The sequence below is a fragment of the Ruditapes philippinarum genome, unplaced genomic scaffold, assembly GCF_026571515.1.
Source record: "Ruditapes philippinarum isolate M1 unplaced genomic scaffold, ASM2657151v2 ctg1233_1_1_1_1, whole genome shotgun sequence".
Taxonomy (NCBI): domain Eukaryota; kingdom Metazoa; phylum Mollusca; class Bivalvia; order Venerida; family Veneridae; genus Ruditapes; species Ruditapes philippinarum.
Genome location: NW_026853490.1, coordinates 197,259 through 222,179, shown reverse-complemented (window position 1 = coordinate 222,179; position 24,921 = coordinate 197,259). Strand labels below are relative to the sequence as shown.

Sequence of the window (24,921 nt, the reverse complement as noted above, 5' to 3'; positions counted from 1 at the left end):
TGTGCTCCCAAAAAATGTGGGACGAATGGATAAGTCCATGAATTTTAGATCTGAAATTTTTGCATCACATTACATATTTACCTTTTGAAAAAATAAAAAGTTCACAAAATTTAAGAACCCAAAAAAATGTTCCGTACGTGACAAAACCTCAAAATTTCATGTCCACGAAATTATATTATGACAAGTTGCAACCTGCTCAAAGTGAGTCACATAAATTCCAGCTTAGTCTAGATGTAATGAGGATGGTTGCCCTAGCTTGAGACAGAGTAACATTGCTGTAACTGCTCAAAATTTTTTATCATGTTAAACCAAATAAACCTTGTAATTTATAATCTTTACTCGGTCATATCGATAGGCTGAAGCACTCAAATTCTTCCTGAAACATGCCAGGGCATGGTGACATTTGAGGAAACATCATTATCAGCCCAATAGGGCTCCAACCAGATTCCAAGGTGATTGGCAGTCATCTCTCTCATCCTGTTAATTTTCAATTGTATTCAATAATTTGTGTTATGTTACATTATTACATTCATATACTGTTAAGGATAGAGCATGTATGGACTAACTTACTTGTTAAGTTTTATGTTAGTAAGAGCTCGTTTTACAAGAATACGGTCTATTGTCTCAGATAAAACATTTATGCCCAGATAGTAACAACAAGCAATAACAATGGATAACAAGAGTGCACACGCTAAACGTCAACAGGTGCATAAATCAGTCCAAAACAATGCATGTTCTTGAATGATCTCAAAAAATGATAAGTTTAAGATATTATCTGATTAAAGTTAAGTTATGGGTGACATTTCAAGCATTTATCTAGAGTGGTCGATGAGATAAGAAGTTGAATACAAAACCTAACCATATCTTAAGCAGACACGATAGTCGAGTTTAAAACATAAGGCAAGCATTTGAGTGGTATGGCAAATTTCATGCATCTACACTTATTGCAATTTAAATACCTTCAAATTTTAAGTTAAATAAAAGATAGTTTACATAGCAGATCTAATTCTTAAACTAGTACATTTCTGTATGGGTGTCCCTGTACTACCACAGTATGATACTACATTTCAGATCCCATATCATTACTTCATAACTTATGTATATCATTAGTTATATAAACAACAAATATTTTCATAATGTACAATTTTATTTGATATTTTCACAAAATGTCAATGAAATGTAATGCAATTTTTCACTTCTTTAACCAATAACAAAATTTCCTATTTAACATATTCTCAGTAAATTATCATGTACATATTTTGTGTCCCGGTAAAGAGCATTTAAAATATGAAATAAATCATTAATTTTAGACATCTAGACAAAGCTGTAATCTGAAATGTATGTTTACATATTAGATACATGTTTACTGATTTTTGTACAGAAAGCCCTAATCATTTCTAACTTTGTTTGTTTGTTTCATTTTACGCCTTTTCCCCAACAGTATTTCAGTCATATAGGCGGGTAGTTTCCTAACCATCGTTCCTGGAGAGTTACACCAGTACTAGACTACCTTCCTCTGTGCTAAACTACAAAAGCACCTGGGGATTGAACCCATGCCAGAGAGGTAACTGGATTAGAAGTCATCAACTCTAACCCCTTGACCACGGAGGCGGTCTTTAATCATTTCTAACACAAGGAAACATACTGTTGAGTTTGATAAGAGAAAAGTTCAATGTGTTGTTTGTGGATATTTGTGGTATAACTGCAATTAAAAACTGATAACTAAAAGTGTCACAATTTGCCTTTACTTTTATTTAAATTGTGTATTGAACTTTTATGACCATGGTACAGAAACATCAATCCACAATCGAAAATCTCTTGTTTGTGGAGAAACAAAAAATGTCCTGAAAATTAAACTACATGAACAAGGAACATAATAACAAGGTAAAGAAAGACTATCTTTAAAATTGTCCCTTAATTACAAAATCAAAAACAAACACAAATCTTTTCCCATTTCTTTAAAAGTATCTATATGTAAAGAAGAAACTCTTTAACTCTTGAAAATACAAAGTAGTAAACATAGAAAAATAGTGCAAAACTTGTTCACCTTTGTATATGAACAGTCATTAAATTATTTAAATGATTTACTATAATATCAATGACATGAGAAAAATATGCATGTTAAATCAAACAACTATAATAATACAATTTCATCAAAAAATACAAATAACAACACAAGGAAAAATTGTTTTAAGGAGCACATTATAACAAGAGCAGGATGGTAAATTGTGATAGCACTATGTAAAATATTTGTTGTTTAAAAAAACAAAACACTTGTTCACACTGTTTTGAGTATGTAGCAAAAAAAAAGTCTTATTCAATGTTTGAAAATCACTATATATAGTTCAAGATTTACAATAAATACATTGTAATTCCCAACACAATCAAAAATTGCTTGAGGTTTATGGCAAATTTCGGCACTTTGATACATACTGCAACCCAAGCAGCCAGGTCAAAGGTCACTAAATAAAGGTCAAGGACATATTGGTCACAGTCTCAAGAGGTCATTCTACAGACAACAGTACCTTCACTATATACAAAACTACTGTTTCTGGTGTGCAACACACAACAAGTCTATGATCAAGTTAATATGTTAATTTTTTGTAGTATTAATTTAATGCCCCTTATAAAACAAAAGCTAGTGCCAGTACTGTCACCTACGTAATTCTACAGTAACAATACTGAAATCCCTGACAGTATTAATGGACTGTCCCAAATTCAAAGCTGGAGAAGCCGATAACATAAATTTAGTAAGTTCAGTAATAAAACTATGTTCTAAATCTCGAAAATTTATACAATTATATGACCATATCAGAGCCATATCTGAAATATGAACACATTTTTTCATAGGCAATTCTTTCAGGAAATTCCTTAGCACTTACAATAATTTTATAATGTAATTGACAGAATTTATCTGATGGAACATTCCTCCAGTCTAAACACCATGACAACTACAATGTTAGTAAGCATATTATAACAACTTTTAACAAGAAAGGGGAAGGCCACAATTTGTTATTTTCAACTTACACACAATTATTAAAATTAACAAATGCAGAATTCCCTATAATAATTTGAGCTATATAAACATACTGCATAATTATATGATCAAAACAACTAATATATCTGAACATATTCTGTGTCTGGTAATTTTCAAGATTTGATACTAGCAATACAAACTTTTAGCACTTTATTACCCTCAGGATAATTCATACCAACATTTGCCAGATGATATTCATAATGTTTACAACTTCCAATTAACTGAAATCCAATAAATCAAATGACCAGAAACAATTTTCAAAAATAGAGTGTATACACAAAGAAGGGAGAGAAAAAGACTCCCCAATTTTAGGCAAATGATGAAAAGCAAACTTGACATTGAATTATAACAAGAAAAAACACACTCATTTTCTGTAAGAAAACATTCTGACCACACAGACATAGCATGATAAATGTTAAAGTATGAAATATCATTCTCATATGGCCACACAAATGATCATATAGGTAGATATAACACAAACATTTTGTTTGTTTTAATTACAGAGTTCTGATTTGCATAAAACAATATCATCTATTTTGGCACTTTAAAACTGGGTATGAAAAAGCTTTATTTCAACTTGTTTTGTTTTTTTTATTGGCTGGGTTTAAGGGCACACCAACACAGTATAGGTCATATGGCGACTTTCCAGCTTTACTGATGGGAAGAATTTCATGTATTATTTCAGGCATGAGCAAGCCGCATGAATTTTTCTGTTATTAGAATGTTTTTCACGATAATTGGTATTTTTTCATCTGATACAATTGTCAAGCTTGCTTTTTGTTATCCATTGCCCAAAATCAAGGGGTAAATTAAATTTTCTTCTTTGTGTATACTGCATTCATACAGCCACATAATTAACAATTTGTCATAAATCAACAGCTAATGTATCCTCGTTAATTCCTCCACCATTTTGACAAGATCATCAACATTTGCATCTCTCTTCATTCCACTACCATCATCAATCTATGAAACAAACAAATAATACAAGAAATAAAGTGAAGACCATTTAAGATTACGATAAAATAAACCTAGTTTTAACATTGATATATCATGTGAGAATTTATATTTGATTTAGAGATTTCTGAATTATTAACTTGGTTAGTAAAACTCTTACTCCATTTACCAATACCAGTACATGTCTGACATCAAAAAAATGTCAATTATCTTCGTGAGACATTCGTTTTACCTCATATTAGTGATAAATTTCATAATCAATGGTAAACATATTTGTTTTCCATTTATCAGAAATCACTACATTACAGGCATATAAAAACCACTAAAACACACCTTTTCTGTTTGGTTGGTTAGGTTTTACATCGCACTAACACAGTATAGGTTATATGGCGACTTTCCAGTTTTACTGGGGTAGAAAGACCTCAGATGCATAATTTCGTTCTGATTGTTTGTTCGATTGGGTTTTACGTCACACCAACACAGTATAGGTCATATGAAGACGTTCCAGCTTTACTGGTGAAGGAAGACCTCAGGTGACCCTACGTGAATTATTTCCGACAAGTAGAACCACCCACATTCCGTAAGCTAGATGGATAGCTTCCTCACATTAAAGAATCAAAACTTACTGTCAGGATTCGAACCCACAGCAGTGAGGGTCAAGTGGTTTAAAGTCAACCACCTTAACCACTCAACCACAGATGCTCCTAACTTATTTTGTTTGAAATACATTTATTACATCTATGTATACTATAAAATATCTGAATTAATACTTTTTTTTAAAAAAATTTTCTAAAAAAACATTATTTAATTTGTTGCCATAATTGAAAATACTTAATCCATGGAACTGAACAATAACTTAATAACAACAAATTATAAAATAAAAATTAAATTTGAAACATAACAAAATAATTGACAACTCTTTACTTAAACCACACATGAAAACTGACTTAACATTTACTTTGATTGGTTAACCCTGCGCCTGTTGGCAGCATATGCATATACCTATGAGAACAGTGCAGACCAAGATCAGTAGCGACCATGGTCTGCAATGTTTGCTTTTCAGTCTGTACATAATTTGCAACTCCCCGCACCCCAAGAAAAAAAGATGAATAATTTTATTCAGATTGAAAGGTGAGCAAGTCCATTTAAGATATTTAGTGTGGTAAGAGATAACAAATAATTCATAAAAACAGGAACATAAAGTCATTAAAAATTTGAGTGGGCAAGTCTTCAAGCTCAGTCCTCCTAGCTAATAAATTGGTCACTTTTTACTTCCGATAACTATAAAAGTTAACCAGTCATTTAATATTAAAGGTTTCACTGAATGACAACACAAGTCATAAGTGTTTTGATTATTGTTGGGTTATTATTCTACCTTTATATATAAAATAATTTAACAGAGTGGAAATTCTGTAATCCTAATGAAATTATCAAGAATTCATATGGAGTCATGCCCCACTTAAAAAAATACCTTCAGTTTGATCTGAAATTATATATTATATATTACTAATTCATTTATAAAACAATAAAGTACACCTTAACATGAAGCTTATCTGGAAATTTACTATAAACTTCTAAAATCTGTAATTTAAAATATCTTTTTTTTATAAGTACAAACAGTACTTGATGGATTTGGTACAAAAATTAGTTTTAAGTCTTGTATGTAACTAACATCGACAACCTTTGTCATTACTCTGTAACAGTTATCTACATGTTATTAGTGTAAGCCTTCAGCCAAAATTAATGTTATTTTAAAAGACAGTTTGATAAGACAATATCTCTGTTTCTAATTATATACCTCTGGGGTAATTTCAGGCAAGAATTTACTCAGCTTTTATTATTTCATCTACATCAAATAAAATACAAATGAATTGTTGAAGTAGTGTTTTGTATTACAAGATCAAAATAGAAAATTCATTTAAGTTTTTTTCTTGTATTTTTTTCAACATACCTGTAAACCTTGTACAACTTCTGCCATTTTTTCTCTGGAGAGATCAAGGAAACTTTCAATAAGGTCGCCATCAATAAATCCTGTACAGACTTCGGTCTTACGCTCGGTGTGAAATGAACGCCAGCTGATGTATAGTTAAGGTCATTCTTATTTACTGTTTGTGTTCTCTATAACATCGTCTACACAACATATTTCTTACCTTTGTTTAGTAAGTTAGTTTTAGCAAAAAGAAATACCATTTGTTTACTTTGAACAATGTTGATATATATATATATATATGCCATAAATTTAAAGCAGCCAATGAACTTGTATATGAGCAGTAGGTATCCACCTTACACTGTTAGCAGTTCAATCTTAATATTCTAAATATCCAATGCCATTTATTAGTTTTACCCTGTAAAACAATCGGTGTTAAACACTCAAATGCTATAATATGATAATAATAACTTGTCAGAAATTCATGGAAAGAAAAACACAAGATTATGTTAACTCGCCAACATGAAAGCAGTCTGGGTCCAGTACAGATATTCTTACCTGTCAATGTCTTTAATGTTATAATATAACAATCAGAATAAGGAACATCATTTGAAAGGATACAATGAATGGTCTATTTTGCCGACACTTTTGATAACTTTAGCCAACCTCCCTTGTACATCTTGTAAGAAATGGTAGAAATCTGGTGGTAACTGTGTAACTAGACCTGTGTTTAAAATAATAAAATGAAGACAGCTTACGATTCCAACATACACACTGCAACTTTCTACATCCAACAGTCAATCATTAATAAATTTTAAAACAAGTCTAAGAAAATATCAAATTTAAGTTTTACTGTATAAGTGGATATTTACGCACATCAACAAATTAGCAAATAATAAATTCCAGACATTTCACTTTAGGAAATACTAGCAAATTGTGCAAAGGTAGAATTTAATGACAGATTGATTGATATTTATGCTAGAGGCAATTTTAAGCAATTTTCGTCAATTTTTGAAATTCACTGATATTTCTGTATCGCTAACTTAACCACTTATACAGTATTGCAGAGATAATCTCTAAAACCAGACAATTTTGTTTTGGAATTGTTCTCAAGAGAACAATAAATGAAATTAAATGTATCATTCAATATGAAGTGTTTGGCATTTTTATTTTAATCAAATAAACTGAAAAAAGTAAGTTATACAGGAATTATGAAAAATTAAATCTTAATTGTAAGGGGCATAACAGTTTTTCTTGTCAATATTGTAGACTTTCCTGACCACTTCAAAATAAATAGTATATTTCTTGTTCATGTAATATTATAACAAAGATTTAACAGGTAACTATACAGGACATACATACCCACTGCACCATTGACTGTACCAAACAAGACAGAACCCTGTGTTGGTGTACTACTCTCAAATGAATGCTGCATGACCAACGAACCTGAATATACAAAATACCTCTGTATCCATAACAGATTGAGAAATTTTGTTTGATTTAAGAAGCATTATGTGTCAGTCAAACAATTTACTGGGCAACAGTATCTGGATTCTGTACCAGTGCTTTTTTTCATCAAGCAACTAAAAACTTTAAAAAAATTTAAGTACCAAGAAACCTTTAAACTGTTTATAATTAATTGATTATAATAACTGATTTGATTTTTTTTTCTGATATATAAAAATCAAATAATTTTGATCAATATATTTTTTTGGCTTAACAAACAAGCAGGCATAACTGTGGTAAAAGAACTCTAAAATGAAAATGTCTTTAACCCTTTCCCTGCTGCCTCACTGTTTTTCCCATTCCACCAGTGCAGACCAAGACCAGTCCACACATCTGTGCCGTGGTGAAATCATGGTCTGCACTGCTACCTACTCAAGCTGTAAAAATTTTGAAACTTTTCCTACAAATAATGAATAGTTTTGTCCAGAATGAAGAATGGAGAAGTTCATATAAGAAATTTATCATTGTAAGGGTTAAACAACTAAACCTTTTTCAACACATATTAAAGTAAAATGAGATAAGCTTACCATGTCTAAACACATTTACAAATTCACCAAGGTGGAACAACCCTGTTTCTTGTAAATTTTGTCTTTCCTCATCAGTTGTTGCAGCACTGTATAAGAAAAATTTGAGAGGAAGTATGAGTGAAAAATATGAAATTTCAAATATTCTGTTGCATAAAGTGATAAATAAATTTAAAGTGAAATACATTCTGTATTCATGAAAATAAAACAACAAGAATTACAATGAATATCTTGTTTTATGATATTCTTTGGAAAAGTCTAAGACTGTGAGTTATTTGACCTCTAACTGTTACCTTGACCTTAAATTTGGGTCCCTAAAGGGGCTCATGCATCATCTTAAGAGATAAACATTGGAACAAAGTGTTGTCAATATCCCTCAAAATGTTCAAAAGTTAGAATAGCTGACCAGACATTGCTAGCTCCAACAAATGACCTATTACTGTGATCACATTGATCTAAACGTTAGGAGTCTGATATATGAGTTTTGTATAATATTGTCTCAACTAGATAAATATCAGACCAGAGTATCTACAGCATCTTTCTAGAAGTGCAAAAGCTAAAGAGCTAACACAATTTGCTGGCTTTAACCTTTTCTGATTTTAATCTGTGACAATATCTTTGAAAGTAGGCAGCTGAAACCCAGCTTCTTTATGCTGTCTTATAAACTTTTGGCTAAAGTATCATTTAAGTTTGACAGGGATTCAAAAGATCAGTCATGAAATAGTTAATTATGAAATAGACAAACAGACAACCAGAGAAATAACATATAACAATCATTTATGCTTATAATAATCAAATGTTCAAAAACATTAGACAACAACTTCTGCTATGTTTTTGGGTCAAATTTTTATCATCCAGTTTAAAGAATAAATCACATTTTGCAATGAATTCTCAACTTTTGGGAGAATTTTTTTGTTGGTCTTAAAAATCATCTTTAAAATTAGAACTTAAAACAGTCAAATAGCAGTTCAAATGCTTCATATACTTGTAGTATATATACTCTGCAATTTTTTAAAATGCAACTATTTACCTGATTTTATCACATGTGAACAAATTATTTACCTGTCTTTATCACATGTAAATAATGACTTACCTGTCTTTATGACATGTGAACAAATTAAAGCTATTTTCAGCTCCCAGGAATATATCATCATCAAGGATTTCTACAGCTGTCATCCAATTTGGATTGCAATCTCTAGCAATCTGAAATAACAAAACTGTCACATATATATACATACAAACACTTTATTTTTTTTTATAAAATTTTATATTATAAAACAGTATATCTGTTGATATATCTAAAAGTATACATTTCTTTTTTATTTCTTTATCATTATTTCATTTCAGGTTCTTATATTTTTTTATATGCCACTAAACATAGTCAGAAAAAGAAAAATTATTTCTTGTTGTAAAGAATTTCTGTTGGTTTTTGTGTGAAGAATTTATGATTGCTTTTTTTTACTGCTAGCTTTAATACATAAGAAACTAAAGTACAGTAGAACCAAGAACTGCTATTAGGTCTTAAATCTAGTCAGTTTAGTATAAAAGTACAGAGATGGGTAGTTAATTAAACTTTATCACAGCTATAACAGTATAAAACCTGCAAGTAAGAGAACTTTTGCTTTGTTTGACTTGGTCTAAAGTTCAAAACTATGAAGGTCTAAAGGCTGCTTGAAAATTTAAGTCCATTATTTCAGTCACCTGAGTAAAACTACAGATTTTCTGTGAACTAACTGGATAGCTTCGTCCTATGAAGAATTCAAGATCGTAGGTGGAGAGCAAAAAATCTTACCTCTTCAAAAGTACCCTCCATGGATTTATATAACAACAATGTGATAGATCTCATCAAGTCTCCAACCAGTATAAAATCTCCTTTAGTCTTCAGATACAAGGCTATGATATTATTATAATGACAGCATTCTAACTTTAACTCTTTCTCCGCTGTACGCCATTCAAACAGTCGTACCTGAAAATATGATTGTACTATGTATTTAATTACCATTAAAAATACAGTTTATAACAATAACAATTTCTTACTAACAAAAATACTCTTTAATACTTTCTGAAAATTTATATACACATAACATGAAAGTTCATGCATTTTATTAACCCACAATGATTTCATTCAGTTAAAACAGTTCTTTCAGAAAAAAAATATACCAAACAACATAGTGATTTTATATAAGTATAAAATGTGAAAGATTCACATCATATAAAACCTTTTCAAAGCTGATTTTGAAGTATTACTTTCTGCTACTTTAAGTTTGTTCAAAACCATTTTTTTATATTAGTAAATTCAAAATCAGTATTGAGAATACTGATAACAAAAATAATTTAACTAAAACAGTTGAAAACTTCAGCATGGTATATATAATATACTTACAGTACTGTTAACACTGGCCAGTAATTTCCCATTAAACTCACACAATGTATAGGCAGCCCCTGTTATCTCCTCCTCAGCTATCTGTGTCACCTTTCCTGAAAATGTCACAATTTATATTTTACTTGGGTTTCAGGTCACATGATAACTGTTAAGATCTGTTACTGATCAATGCATTGAGACCAAAATTTTCCTGATAGGTCTATCTTAAATATATGAGACATGTAATCTGATCATTCATACAGCTGCCAAATCAATTTTAAGGCCTGGTTTTACTGCATTAAACTTACTATGAAAAGTTGACTTCAAAAAACCATTATGCCCTTTGTAGAAAATAGAACTATTTATTTCATCTACCACTAAATTCAGTTTTCTTCATTGAATAAGAGCAGTCATGTGGTGACTTTTATTCTATAGTGAGATAGTGGCATTAAACAAGCAAAATATCTAACCTTCAACAAATTGTCTATTTAATAACCACTTTTTCTCAACAACATTTCAAATTTAAATATATATTAATTTTTGTCTTTAAATAATTGATTGGCACATTTTAAATATCTTTTCTGTGACAAAAACAATTATTCCTGATCAACGTTGGTTTAATTTATAAAGTTAAACTCTCCAAATTTTAAGGATATCAATTGTCATCATTTTCTTCCATGAAATTATCCTAAAAAAATATAACTACTTGATTAATTTACCATCTTGACAGTGGAAGACAATAATTCTCCCTTGTTTAGGTTCTGCCTCCTCAGGGTTGACCATGGCTGTACCAACAATATAATATGTATTAGGATCATCTCCTAGTTTAGCTGAGATCAGGCTAGTAGCAAACTCGTTCTGCAGCAACGTATGAGCGTGTAACACTGTAATAACACAATTTTCATAATTATTTGTTAAATATAAACCCACATGCTGATTTACAGTGCAGATCTACATAAATGTATATTTCCCTGACCTGTATATTTCTTATTATCAGATTAGAGGATACAATAAGAATTTCACCACAACATATTTGTTAACAAGCAATTATCATAGTATTGCAAGCAATCCATAAGTCCCCTACCGGTAAGAGCCCAAGCAACATTCTGAAGGGCCATTGGCCATTCACTTATGTTCCTATTTTAAGTAAATTTGTTGAAAAAGTTCTTTAAAAGTGATCACAGGAAACAGTTTTTATGTACAGACAGACAGACTGAAGGACACTCTAAAGTTATTTTTTAAACATCCCTGTTATCAAAATATAACATTTTTAAAATCCTATCATGATTGAAGAAGTTGGAGTAAAAATTACCAATTTCTCAAAAAAAAGTCTAAGTTCAAAAGGGGCATAATTCTGGAATTAGTCTTGCTAGAGTATTGAACACTCACAAATGTTGAGTGATAATAAGAAACATTTATATGACGTTTGAAGCAGATACATTCAGAAAAAGAAGTTATTCAAAAAAAAAAAAATGTTTTTTTCATGAAAATTTTAAGTTCAAGGGAGGTCATTCTGATAAATTTTGTGCTAGAGTTGTAAACCTTGTCACATATGATGTGGTTGATGACAAGCAACTTATATTTAAAGTTTGAAGAAAATACCTGAAGAAATAAAGAACTTATAGTGAAAAACTTTAAAAACTAGAATCAGAAATCTTGAAATTCAGTCTATTTGTTGCCATAGCAACCAAAATTTTCAACATAGGAAGATAAGAAAAGGATGTGCATAATTTTCATACTGCCATCTACCCATATGTGAAGTTTCATAAACATATTTTCAGTACTTTTTGTGTTATCACTGGATCCAGGTTATGTGTAAAATTTGCCATATTTTCAGTCTATTTGTTGCCATAGCAACCAGAATTTTCAACATAGGAAGAAAAGAAGAAGACGTGCATAATCTCCATACTGCCATCTATCCATATATCAAGTTTCATAAAAATATTTTCAGTACTTTTGCGTAATCGCGGGATCCAGGTTATGTGTAAAATTTGCCATATTTTCAGTCTATTTGTTGCCATAGCAACCAGAATTTTCAACATAGGAAGAAAAGAAAAAGACGTGCATAATCTCCATACTGCCCTCTATCCATATATCAAGTTTCATTCAAATATTTACAGTACTTTTTGCGTTATCACCAGATCCAGTTTTGTGGACGGACGGACTGACGGACGGACGGAAGGACAGACGGACGGACAGACAGACAGAGGGACGGAGAGTAAACCTAAAGTCCCCTCCGGTAAACCGGTAGGGGACTAATAAAAGTGCACATGTCAATGTTTGTGGTTAAATCTAGAATTATTCAAATAAAAGATCAGAGTAGGGATCTATCAATTCTACAATGACAAGTTTTGACACATTATGTGCTTGCACTGAAAACACAATTTATCTATAGTTCAGCAACAATATATGAGTGGCTGAGTGGTTAATGTGTCAGACTAGTAATCTTGGAATTGCATATCATATCATGTCAAGGGCAAGCTGTTGTTTCCGTGAACAGAAACTTTACACTCATTGCTTAGTGCTGGTTGGTGTTACAGGTTTAAGAAGTTGATACATGTAGCGTTCAACACAATCAAACTAAAATAAATCAGTTTAAAGTAAACAAATAACAATATACAGTTCCTAATAAAATATCAATTGCAATCAACTGCAGCCCTGCCTTTAGACATCTTGCTTTTCTATTACAATTTTATTGTTAAATGATTGCGAAAATATGAGTCAAACATGGCCTTGATTTTCATTTAATTGATGAGATATTTAATAATTAACATGAAATATTCTGCAAATTACAGAGATAGGGACATTTTTTAAAAAAGCCTCTTTCAAAAGGTACAAGTAAAATCTTGATCCTTACCTTCAAATGTGTGTTGATCTATAATTAGAAGCGAGTGAACTTCAACCTCATCTCCGAACGAATGTTCTCCGATCATACTGGTTCCCGTGGAAACCATCTTAGAATTGTTGCTAGTTGATGTCGAGGAGGCATGAGTGCTGGCACTGGTTCGTGTTGGCGCGGTGGTTGAACCGTCCTGTACATCCATTCTCATTGAGATCACACCAAATGTCTGAGAGGACTCCTGGTATGCTATCCTCCTGTTATATATAAAACAATATATTACTAGATCTTTTCACTGTATTTTATTTACATTTTCAACAGACTATCATGTAAAATACTTTTATGGATTCACCTGACATTAGACCTAGAGTCATCAACCAAATCTTATAATCATACATAGAGTTACGCTCTGCAAAGGAGCATAATTTATTCTACTGCTTTTGGTACTATGCAAAGTTGTAGAACTTGTTATTATATGGTACAGAATTGGCTGGACCCAGACTTGGCCTTTTGATAAATTTGGCAGCTGTATGAATTGTCATCTGAACAAGAATTTTTTGGAAGCAAAATAAAAACAAGAGGGCCATGATGGCCCTGAGGTCGCTCACCTGTATATAGGCCCCCCAACCCCCACCCCAACGTTGCAGGGCCAATTTAACCCAAGGGCTTTTATTTGCACAAACTCGGTAGACACCCATAAGAAGATGTTTCATGCTAAACATCTAGGCTCTAGCTCATTGGGCTTTTTGAAAGAAGATTTTTTTAAAGTTTTTACTATACACATATAGTTAAAAACAATGACACCCCTGGGGCCGGACCAGTTTTGACCCCAGGGCTTTTATTTGAACAAACTTTGTAGACACTCACTAAAAGATGTTTCATGCTTAATATCTTAACTCTAGCTATTTGTGTTTTTTCAAAGAAGATTTTTTAAGTTTTTGCTATACACATATAAGGAAAATCAATGACCCCCATGGCGGTGCCAATTTTGACCCCAGGGCTTTTATTTGAACAAACTTGGTAGACACCTATTAGAACATGTTTGATGCTAAATATCTTAGCCATAGCTCTTTGAGTTCTTTAAAAGAAGATTTTTTAAGTTTTTACTATATGCATATAGGGAAAATCAATGATCCCCCGGGGCGGGGCCAATTTTGACCCCAGGGCTTTTATTTGAACAAACTTGGTAGACACTTATTAGAACATGTTTCATGCTAAATATCTTAGCTTTAACTCTTTTGGTTCTTTAAAAGAAGATTTTTTAAGTTTTTACTATATGCATATAGGGAAAATCAATGACCCCCTGGGGTGGGGCCAATTTTGACCCCAGGGCTTTTATTTGAACAAACTTGGTAGACACCTATTAGAACATGTTTGATGCTCAATATCTTAGCCATAGCTCTTTGAGTTCTTTAAAAGAAGATTTTTTAAGTTTTTACTATATGCATATAGGGAAAATCAATGACCCCCCCCCCCCCCGGGGCGGGGCCAATTTTGACCCCAGGGCTTTTATTTGAACAAACTTGGTAGACACCCATTAGAACATGTTTCATGCTAAATATCTTAGCTGTAGCTCTTTTGGTTCTTTAAAAGAAGATTTCTTAAGTTTTTACTATATGCATATAGGGAAAATCAATGACCCCCCGGGGCAGGCCAATTTTGACCCCAGGACTTTTATTTGAACAAACTTGGTAGACACTTATTAGAACATGTTTCATGCTAAAAATCTTAGCTCTAGCTCTTTTGGTTCTTTAAAAGAAGATTTTTTAAGTTTTTACTATATGTATATAGGGAAAATCAATGACCCCCCTGGGGCGGGGCCAATTTTGACCCAAGGGCTTTTATTTGAACAAACTTGGTAGACACTTATTAGAACATGTTTGGTGCTAAATATCTTAGCAATAGCTCTTTGAGTTCTTTAAAAGAAGATTTTTTAAGTTTTTACTATATGCATATAGGGAAAATCAATGACCCCCCGGGGGGCCAATTTTGACCCCAGGGCTTTTATTTGAACAAACTTGGTAGACACCCATTAGAAAATGTTTCATGCTAAATATCTTAGCTATAGCTCTTTTGGTTCTTTAAAAGAAGATTTCTTAAGTTTTTACTATATGTATATAGGGAAAATCAATGACCCCCCGGGGCAGGGCCAATTTTGACCCCAGGGCTTTTATTTGAACAAACTTGGTAGACACTCACTAGAAGATGTTTCATGCCAAATATCTAAGCTCTAGCTCTTATGGTTTTTTAAAAGAAGATTTTTTAAGTTTTTACTATATGTATATAGGGAAAATCAATGACCCCCCGGGGCGGGGCCAATTTTGACCCAAGGGCTTTTATTTGAACAAACTTGGTAGACACTTATTAGAAGATGTTTCATGCTAAATATCTTAGCTTTAACTCTTTTGGTTCTTTAAAAGAAATTTTTTTAAGTTTTTACTATATGCATATAGGGAAAATCAATGACCCCCCGGGGCGGGGCCAATTTTGACCCCAGGGCTTTTATTTGAACAAACTTGGTAGACACACATTAGAACATGTTTCATGCTAAATATCTTAGCCATAGCTCTTTGAGTTCTTTAAAAGAAGATTTTTAAGTTTTTACTATATGTATATAGGGAAAATCAATGACCCCCCGGGGCGGGGCCAATTTTGACCCCAGGGCTTTTATTTGAACAAACTTGGTAGACACTCACTAGAAGATGTTTCATGCCAAATATCTAAGCTCTAGCTCTTATGGTTTTTTAAAAGAAGATATTTAAAGTTTTTTCTTTCGGTTGCCATGGCAACCAGAGTTCTGCATGGAATTAAATTCTTTGAACAATTTTTAAAGGTGACCACCAAAGGAACATTCCTGTGAAGTTTGGATGAAATTGGCTTAGTGGTTTATGAGAAGATGTCATTTAAAGTAAAAGTTTACGGACGGACGGACGACGGACGGACGCCGGACGAAAAGCGATCACAAAAGCTCACCCTGTCACTTTGTGACAGGTGAGCTAAAAAGGTACAGAAATTATTTATATTAATCATTTTTTTTGTTTGTTTGGGCTTTACATCGGAACAACCCAGTATAGATCATATGGTGACTTTCCAGCTGTACTGGTGTAGAAATACTTGGATGCCTAACTGTACGTTATTTCAGGATTTCAGGCACAAACTGGCAATGGAGTAGAACCACTGATGTTCTGTAAGGTAGCTGGACAGCTTTCTCATGTACTGAATATGATGATGCTTGCCCTGATTGAACCTACAGCAGTCAGAGGCAATATTCACAATCAACTAAACATTTTAAGATTAACAATCAAATACAAAATAAAACTAATTCCATACAAAAGCATATGCATTTGAGGCTCAAGAAAACTACAAACCTGGGAGATTCCTCAAGGGGAATAGTTCTAATGTGTAATTTCTGTATTTCATCTATAGTTCCAATTGTTAAAGTGTTATCATTTGCAATTGCCAAACTAGAAATATGAAATAAACAAACAAGGTTAAAATATACGATCTTATATTTTAACAGATATTTACAATAAATGAAAGTATACCGGAAAAATCAAAAGGAAAATATCAATTTTAATTACTAGTAATATGCTTCCAATATAGATTTACAACTTAACTTAATGATCCATGTAAAAAGACGCTTGTTTTAATAAATGTAACACAATTTTTCACAGCTGATAAAATAGAAATTTAAATTTTTAAATAATAATATTCTGTTTTGGTAACAGGTAATCAACACTTCTCAAATATTTTTTTGAAAATATATTACTGAGAAAACTTGAAAAAGAATCACTAGGTACACTTTTGGTTTTTGTTTCTTTTCAACATTGGATATTTTTGTTGTTTTCTTTTTAAAAAGTCTGTGTTACCCTCTTCACGTACCTGTCGGGATATCCCTCAGAGTTTAAAGGGCACATATGGTTGACCTCTTTTAGGTTGACATTAGAGAAGACAAGTTTATGGTTGCTGGAATATATCACAGTAGGTCTGTCCGAGCAGGCAAATACATTGGTAGTTGATAAAGACTTAAATGTCCTCAGTACTGTAGGCTGTGTGCCGAGGGTTACCTTCTTCTTGTCCGTTAGATAACCTGAAATAACATAACACAGTTTACAGTTTTGGTTGAAGATTTAATACAGGTAAGTCACTGAATGTTATTGAGTGACACCAATGGAGTAAATTCTTTAAAATAGTTTATACTCTTATAACAAGTCCCAAATTAATATATTGTCAAAGCAGGTGCTTAAAAAAGTACCAATTAAGTATTGATCAATTGTTAGTATATGAGCTCAGGCCAATACCCAACAATTACAGAGATATAACCACTATGTAATGGATAGCCTTCTATCAAAACTTTACTTGCCACTGAAAAATTTATCTTTTGTAAATTAAACTAGAACTATCACTAAATGTGATTAATACCCCCACAAGTCTGCTTCGGAAATGAGGATGTTACTAGTAACAGAATACCTTGTAAAAGAATTGAAACATAGAGTTATGGTTGTGTTGCATTTCCTTTCAATGTGGTTGGCCATTGATGAAGTTTAATTGAATTACTCTGTAATAAGTCCAGAAAGACAAAGAAAAAGAACAAACGGCAATAACTCTATAAATACTGAAGATAGAGTTATAGTTCTTGTGCACTGCACTTCCTCTTATTGTGCTTGACCATTGTATGAAGTTGTTTTGAATTCCAACCAATACGTTTTAAGTTATGCTCCGGACAAGGAAAAGTATCAAAGGGAAGTAACTCTGTATTTTGTCAAAATGGAGTTATGGCTCTTGTGCACTGCACTTCCTTTGAATGTCCTTGACAACTGTATGAAGTTGTACTGAATTCCAAATAGTATTTTTCAAGTTATGCTCTGGACAAGGAAAAGTAACAAAGGGCAATAACTCTGTAATTAGTCAAGATGGAGTTATGGTTCTTGTGCACTGCACTTCCCCTTATTGTGCTTGACCATTGTATGAAGTTGTTTTGAATTCCAACCAGTAGTTTTCAAGTCATGCTCTGGACGAGGAAAAGTAACAAAGGGCAGTAACTCTGTAATTAGTCAAGATGGAGTTATGGTTCTTATGCACTGCACTTCCTCTCAATGTGCTTGACCATTGTATAAAGTTATAATGAATTCCAACAATAAGTCTTCAAGTTATGGTCCGGACAAAAGAAAGCAATGGAAAAGTAACAAAGGGCAATAACTCTGTAATTAGTCAAGATGAAGTTATGGTTCTTGTGCACTGCACTTCCCCTTATTGTGCTTGGCCATTATATGAAGTTGTTTTGAATTCCAACCAGTAGTTTTAAAGTCATGCTCTGGACAAGGAAAAGAAACAAAGGGCAGTAACTCTGTAATAAGTCAAAATGGAGTTATGGTTCTTGTGCACTGCACTTCCTCTCAATGTGCTGGACCATTGTATGAAGTTATAATGAATTGCAACAATTAGTCTTCAAGTTATGGTCCTGACAAAAGAAAGCAATGGAAAACTAATAAAGGGCAATAACTCTGTAATTACTTTAGATAGAGTTATGGTTCTTATGCACTGCACTTCCTCTCAATGTGCTTGACCATTGTATGTAGTTATATTAAATTCCAACCATTAGTCTTCAAGTTATGCTCCGGACAAAAAAAAGAAGGCAATTGAAAAGCAACAAAGGGCAATAACTCTGTAATTACTTTAGATAGAGTTATGGTTCTTGTGCACTGCACTTCCCCTTTTTGTGTTTGACAATTGTATGAAGTTGTTTTAAATTCCAACCAGTAGTTTTCAAGTTATGCCCCGGACAAGGAAAAGTAACAAAGGGCAATAACTCTGTAATTAGTCAAGATAGAGTTATGGTTCTTATGCACTTCCTCTCAATGTGCTTGACCATTGTATGTAGTTATATTGAATTCCAACCATTAGTCTTCAAGTTATGCTCCGGACAAGGAAAATACAACGGACAAAAAAAAAGCAATGGAAAAGCAACAAAGGGCAATAACTCTGTAATTACTTTAGATAAAGTTATGGTTCTTGTGCACTGCACGTCCCCTTATTGTGTTTGACAATTGTATGAAGCTGTTTTGAATTCCAACCAGTAGTTTTCAAGTTATGCCCCGGACAAGGAAAAGTAACAAAGGGCAATAACTCTGTAATTAGTCAAGATAGAGTTATGGTTCTTGTGCACTGCACTTCCTCTCAATGTGCTTGACCATTGTATGTAGTTATATTGAATTCCAACCATTAGTTTTCAAGTTATGCTCCGGACAAGGAAAATGCAACGGACGTCTGGACCGACCGACCGACCGACCGACCGACCACCGGGTGAGTCCTATATACCCCCCCAAACTTCGTTTTTGGGGGTATAAATACCACCATGCAAATTATGCTTATATATTAACATCAACAAGGCCATGCATAAGTATTACTTCCACCTACTGTTATAATACTCCAGCAAGTTAATCATTTTATAAATGAAGCATTATAATTACAAGTATGTATGTTGAGGTGAAAGTAAAACAGTGACCCGTCGCCTAGTGCACACAGTAAATAATGTATTCCTTCAAATGTTGTCATCAATATTGACCTCGGAATAATCTCTGAAAAAAAATTAATATATATATGATAAGTCTTAACTTTAACATTAAACTTAAAGTTTCAAGAAGGAGCTAAATGTCAACATGTCTGGATATCAAATTTTAATATTATCAAATATAAACCATACAAACTTATGTGAAATTTTCACAAATATAAAAACACTAATTTTTTTGTTTATAAAGGATCTAAATAGATTACCTTCCCTTCAGGAGAGTAAAGCCTTAGTAAAGTTAATCCTACCCATGATCATTACTAAACAAATGAAGAAGTTTTATAAAATGAACCCAAACTAATGTTGAAATCCAAGGCCGACATGTTAGCAAGCTGCCATCATACCATAAATTCTATATAAGTAACATTTCTGTTTATAATGATAGTAAATATTCCAAAGTAGAAATTCAAAGAATATGAGAGCTAATTGAACAAACCTCCCCCAAGCATTTCTACATGAAGACTCTCAAATGATGGTAGCTTTAATATCCTGGCAGAGATATCTGTCCACAATCCTATAGCAACAATGTCTGATTTGTTCTGTCCCTCAACTTGTGGTGTAATGTCTACACAAGCTATCTCATGCTCTACTACTGTTGTACTGTTCACAAAAAAGTCATAAATTAATACTGATGGTATATAATGGTCAAGTCTTTATAAAGGTAATCTAACCAAAAAAAAAATTATTCATTCAAAATACTAAACAGGAGAGAATGTCTGACCAGGTGAAGGAAAACCTTACATGTCTGTCCAAGCATTATCCCAAGCAGTATTCAAAATCAAGTAACGGAGTAAAAAAATCCACTTCCACATATTGACAAAGGTAAGAAATATCAAACTTTACTATTATCAAACTTCTTAGTAATTTTCTACAAAGGATAGTTATTGATAAAACACCTTAAATGATTACAACAATAGCTGTTGTTTATATTATAGTACCTAACTTGTTTGATTTCTCCAGCTTGTATTTCTAAGAGGAACAGTTCACTACCAGCGGCTACAACAACCTGTGTATGGTTACAACTACCCAGGGAGATATTCTTACCCCCAGGGTGCGACCATTCACTCACCAACTTCTTCGTTGCTGTGTTGATTAATCTAACAGCTGGTGGAGTTATCTGAAACAATCATGTAACGTGTAATGTGATAATAATCAATTAATGAAATTCATTAACTTCATAATGAAGATATATCAAATCTGTTACAAAAATGATATAGCTAGCATTGATATCATATTTAAAATCTAGTCCGACGAACCAAGTCTGAAATTAATTCTGATTGGAACAATCTAATAAAAGAAAAGTTTATCAAGGTGGAGGCAACTTCATTGTGTGCCTCAGTGTAAATTTAAAATATTCTTTTCCAACTTATTGCTGTATTTGTTGATGATGTATCACCAAACTGTACATAACAACAATGAATATTATCTAAAATAGCTTAAGAAATAAATATTCCACAAAATGAAAGGAATTTAAATAGATTTCAGATATTTCAAATAAGAGCATGTAAATGCATGATTTCAGCATCACCATCTAAAACCTTTCATTTATATAGATGGTAGTGTCTACTTGAAACAGTGAGTAAAATACCACTTCATCAGTATATTTTAAGTTCCCCATCTAATAACATTATACCTACAACAGACTTTACATGTTTCTTTACAGCAGAGCTTCAAGTTTTGTTTATTATCATAGAAATGATTTCAAGATATATACCTGCACTATTTGGTTACCAAACACATTAGCACACAGGAAAGTTTGTTGCTCAGAGTTGAAGCCAGAAACTTCTGTTTCCTCTACTTCTTCACCAGTTAACTGTAAAACTCTGAAAATATACCAGTTAACTGTAAAACTCTGAAAATATACCAGTTAACTGTAAAACTCTGAAAATATACCAGTTAACTGTAAAACTCTGAAAATATATCAGTTAACTGTAAACCTCTGAAAATATACCACTTAACTGTACAATTCTGAAGATATACTACTTAAATGTTAACCTTAGAAAATATACCAGTTAACTATACAATTCTGAAGATATACCACTTAAATGTAAACCTCTGAAAATATACCACTTAACTGTACAATTCTGAAGATATACTACTTAAATGTAAACCTCTGAAAATATACCACTTAACTGTACAATTCTGAAGATATACTACTTAAATGTAAACCTCTGAAAATATATCAGTTAACTATACAATTCTGAAGATATACCACTTAAATGTAAACCTCTGAAAATATACCACTTAACTGTAGAATTCTGAAGATACACTACTTAAATGTAAACCTCTGAAAATATATCAGTTAACTGTACAATTCTGAAAATATATCAGTTAACTGTACAATTCTGAAAATATACTAGGTAACTGTAAAACTCTGAAATTATACCATCTAACTGTACACTTCTGCAAATATATCAGTTAACTGTAAAACTCTGAAAATGTACATATCAAGATAGTATATTTACCTTGTTTGTCCAACAAAAGATAGTACAAGCATGTTATCATAGCGTTCTGAATCTACCTGTAGTGACCATATACCTGCAGAGATAAATCAATATACTTTATTAGATAATTTACACCAAACTATGTATACTATTGTTGAAGGTTCACAATATTAACAAAATAACTTAATAAAACAAAGTTTTTTACTGCTAGGTTGATTTGTATCCTTGGCTTAAAAGTTGCATGCCTCCAGACGAGCAAAAATATTTCAAGAAGATTAAACTTGATTCAGTTCAATTCAATAGCTTTTGTTGTACAAAAGGCCTCCGGCCCATACACAGTGCATACAATATACATGTACAATACAAATTATTTCTATAAATTTATGTGGATTGTAAGTGCCGTTTGCATTTGAAAATTACTTCAAATATGTTTACTTTTTCAAAAACTTTCATGAAAAATAGCATGAATCTGGAGACAAATATTAAGCTTATATCTTGTCCCAACAGGCATGATTTCATGTAAGGGTGAAGCTCTGAACACAGTTTTCTTCTACAAGCTAGTCTGATGGCTACCTTATATGACAGAAAATCTTAAGCAGGATAAGATCCAGGAGATGTGTAGAGCAGATTCATCACATAAATTCAGCAGGTTTTAAGGTTAATCATGATTTAAGAAATTATTGTAAGAAAATAGAGAGCTACAAACCTTTAATACCAACAAGATCAATGCTTGCATGTTCATGAATACCTATACCATTTCTTATAATTCTTAGAGATCCTTCTTTATATGCCCCGGAACATGTCACCAACTAAAGGGGAAAAAACAATAAAACATTCCACTCAATTTGAAACATAATAAACGATTTTCACACAAATGATGTTTATGTTTTTATAAAATTTTGACATTTTTTTTGTATTTTATCATACATCATACTCTTCGATTTATAACTTCAATGTGAATTTATTTAAAAAAAATTTATTTTAATGAACACCTCTAGTACAGCTTAGTATAAACTTCAAGATTTTGATGACCATATCAAGTTTGATAAATGTGAGCGCCATACAACTGTCAATATTTTTATCCACATGTAATATATGTAAAGAAGTAATTGCATTTTAACAGATAAAATAAGAGATGTTCACCTGTCCTTGGCCTTGTCTTTCCAGATCAACAACACACATATCAACTATAGGACCTAGGTTTGTAAATGTCTCCATCACCTGTACATAGGAACCTTGCTCATCTGGTGTAATGTTTAACTAAAAATATTAATCATTATTTATACAACCTATATTACACTCACTTACAAGTTATATTTTCTATAGAGAAGTTACATGTCTGAACTATCATTTATTAACTGATTTGATACAGTGCGTGGCATGTTTAGATCAGGTTAGTAGGTGGGGCTTATAAGTAATACATCTACATCAATGGGACACAAAGTTATACACAATCAGTCAAACAGATATTCAGCAGTTCTATCAGCAATAAATAGGGTTTTTTTGGCCAAACTAATTTCCAATTTTGGGTCATATTCCTAACTGGAAATAGTATCTTTTATTGCCAATTCTTGAACAAAAAGCCCCTACTGAATAGCTGTGCCACAAGCAACAAGCATTCCATATTTACAAAACATGTGAGATGTTTTCATTCATAGAATTAATTTAAACATTACATGGCCTTAGAATATGATAATAGAATAAGATAATGAGTTTTCCTTTTATCTGCCAATGAATTTGAAAATTTTGCTTATTCAAGGTCAACAAAGCCTTACGCTGTTTATGACTTTCTTTTTTCGTGAATAAAATTGGCAATAAGCAATGTTTATTTTTTCTATTTTCATCTTTTTTTTCTTCTTTTTTTTTAGAATTTTTGGTCTATATACTTAAAATGCATGAAGGGAACAAAAAAATGTCAATGCAATTTTTCTACGAAAGTTTGTACAACTTATCTGACCTTGAAATGACTTATAAAAATATTTTTCTCTTAAATTAATAGCAGATAACTCGAAAACGAGGTCAGTAAGCTTAAATATTTGTAATATAAGGTCATGCAAAGCAAAATTAACTTCTATTATGTAATTTCCAATCTGCTATATGTGACCCTAGCATATGTCTTTAAGGCATTAAGCACCTAAGTTAGATACAGGTATTTAAAACTAATATTTATAAAAAATAAAAAAATTAAAAACGTTTTTAAAACATTACCTTTATGAGTTGAGAGTCACCTAGTCTACTTCCTATATAAACAACACCATTGTCCAAATATGTGATACACTCTGCAATACTTGTCTGAAAATTCAAGTGCTTAGGTTTACAAAGGGCATATTTTCCATCAGTATTCTAAATATTGATAAAAACATAAGAAATGTAGCATTTGGATATTCTTATAAAATGTTGCTTGAAAAAAAAATTGAATTAAGTTCTTTTATCATTTAGAATAAGCATTTTATATGATGAATAATAACATTTTGTTCTAAAACATTATATTATGTGCTATATAAATAATATGTAGTCTCACACTTGCCAACAACATCCGTATATAATCATTTTGTGGTTTGTTGTTATGTCTAACACTAAATACTATCAATATAATTATGATTCATTGTATTAACAAACTTTCCATAATAGACCAATTCCCCTTTAATAAGTTTGTATGCTTAGTCTATTAAATTTCTCATGTTTTTTATTTTGTTTTGTTTTTTTACATAAATTACAATCTGGCTTTTTGTTTGAACCGTTGAAAAGCAAAAACCTCTC

General features: G+C 31.9%; 1 protein-coding gene across 1 annotated transcript in view; it reads right to left on the bottom strand.

Moving 5' to 3' along the window:
- Positions 1-1,851: 1,851 nt before the first annotated feature.
- The window catches only part of LOC132737036 (DNA damage-binding protein 1-like), a 37,964-nt gene continuing 14,894 nt past the window's right edge, over positions 1,852-24,921 (bottom strand). The window contains exons 9-28 of the mRNA XM_060724266.1: positions 24,370-24,453; positions 23,305-23,421; positions 22,868-22,970; positions 22,183-22,255; positions 21,432-21,540; positions 20,656-20,834; positions 20,154-20,317; positions 19,620-19,727; positions 17,032-17,239; positions 16,518-16,613; positions 13,168-13,406; positions 11,030-11,194; positions 10,332-10,426; positions 9,741-9,914; positions 9,042-9,151; positions 7,952-8,037; positions 7,281-7,364; positions 6,540-6,642; positions 5,943-6,066; positions 1,852-4,000 (exon numbers count right to left, since the gene is read on the bottom strand). Coding sequence (XP_060580249.1) covers positions 3,917-4,000; positions 5,943-6,066; positions 6,540-6,642; positions 7,281-7,364; positions 7,952-8,037; positions 9,042-9,151; positions 9,741-9,914; positions 10,332-10,426; positions 11,030-11,194; positions 13,168-13,406; positions 16,518-16,613; positions 17,032-17,239; positions 19,620-19,727; positions 20,154-20,317; positions 20,656-20,834; positions 21,432-21,540; positions 22,183-22,255; positions 22,868-22,970; positions 23,305-23,421; positions 24,370-24,453 — 2,505 coding nt within the window. The 3' untranslated portion in view covers positions 1,852-3,916. The remainder of the gene's footprint in view (positions 4,001-5,942; positions 6,067-6,539; positions 6,643-7,280; positions 7,365-7,951; positions 8,038-9,041; positions 9,152-9,740; positions 9,915-10,331; positions 10,427-11,029; positions 11,195-13,167; positions 13,407-16,517; positions 16,614-17,031; positions 17,240-19,619; positions 19,728-20,153; positions 20,318-20,655; positions 20,835-21,431; positions 21,541-22,182; positions 22,256-22,867; positions 22,971-23,304; positions 23,422-24,369; positions 24,454-24,921) is intronic.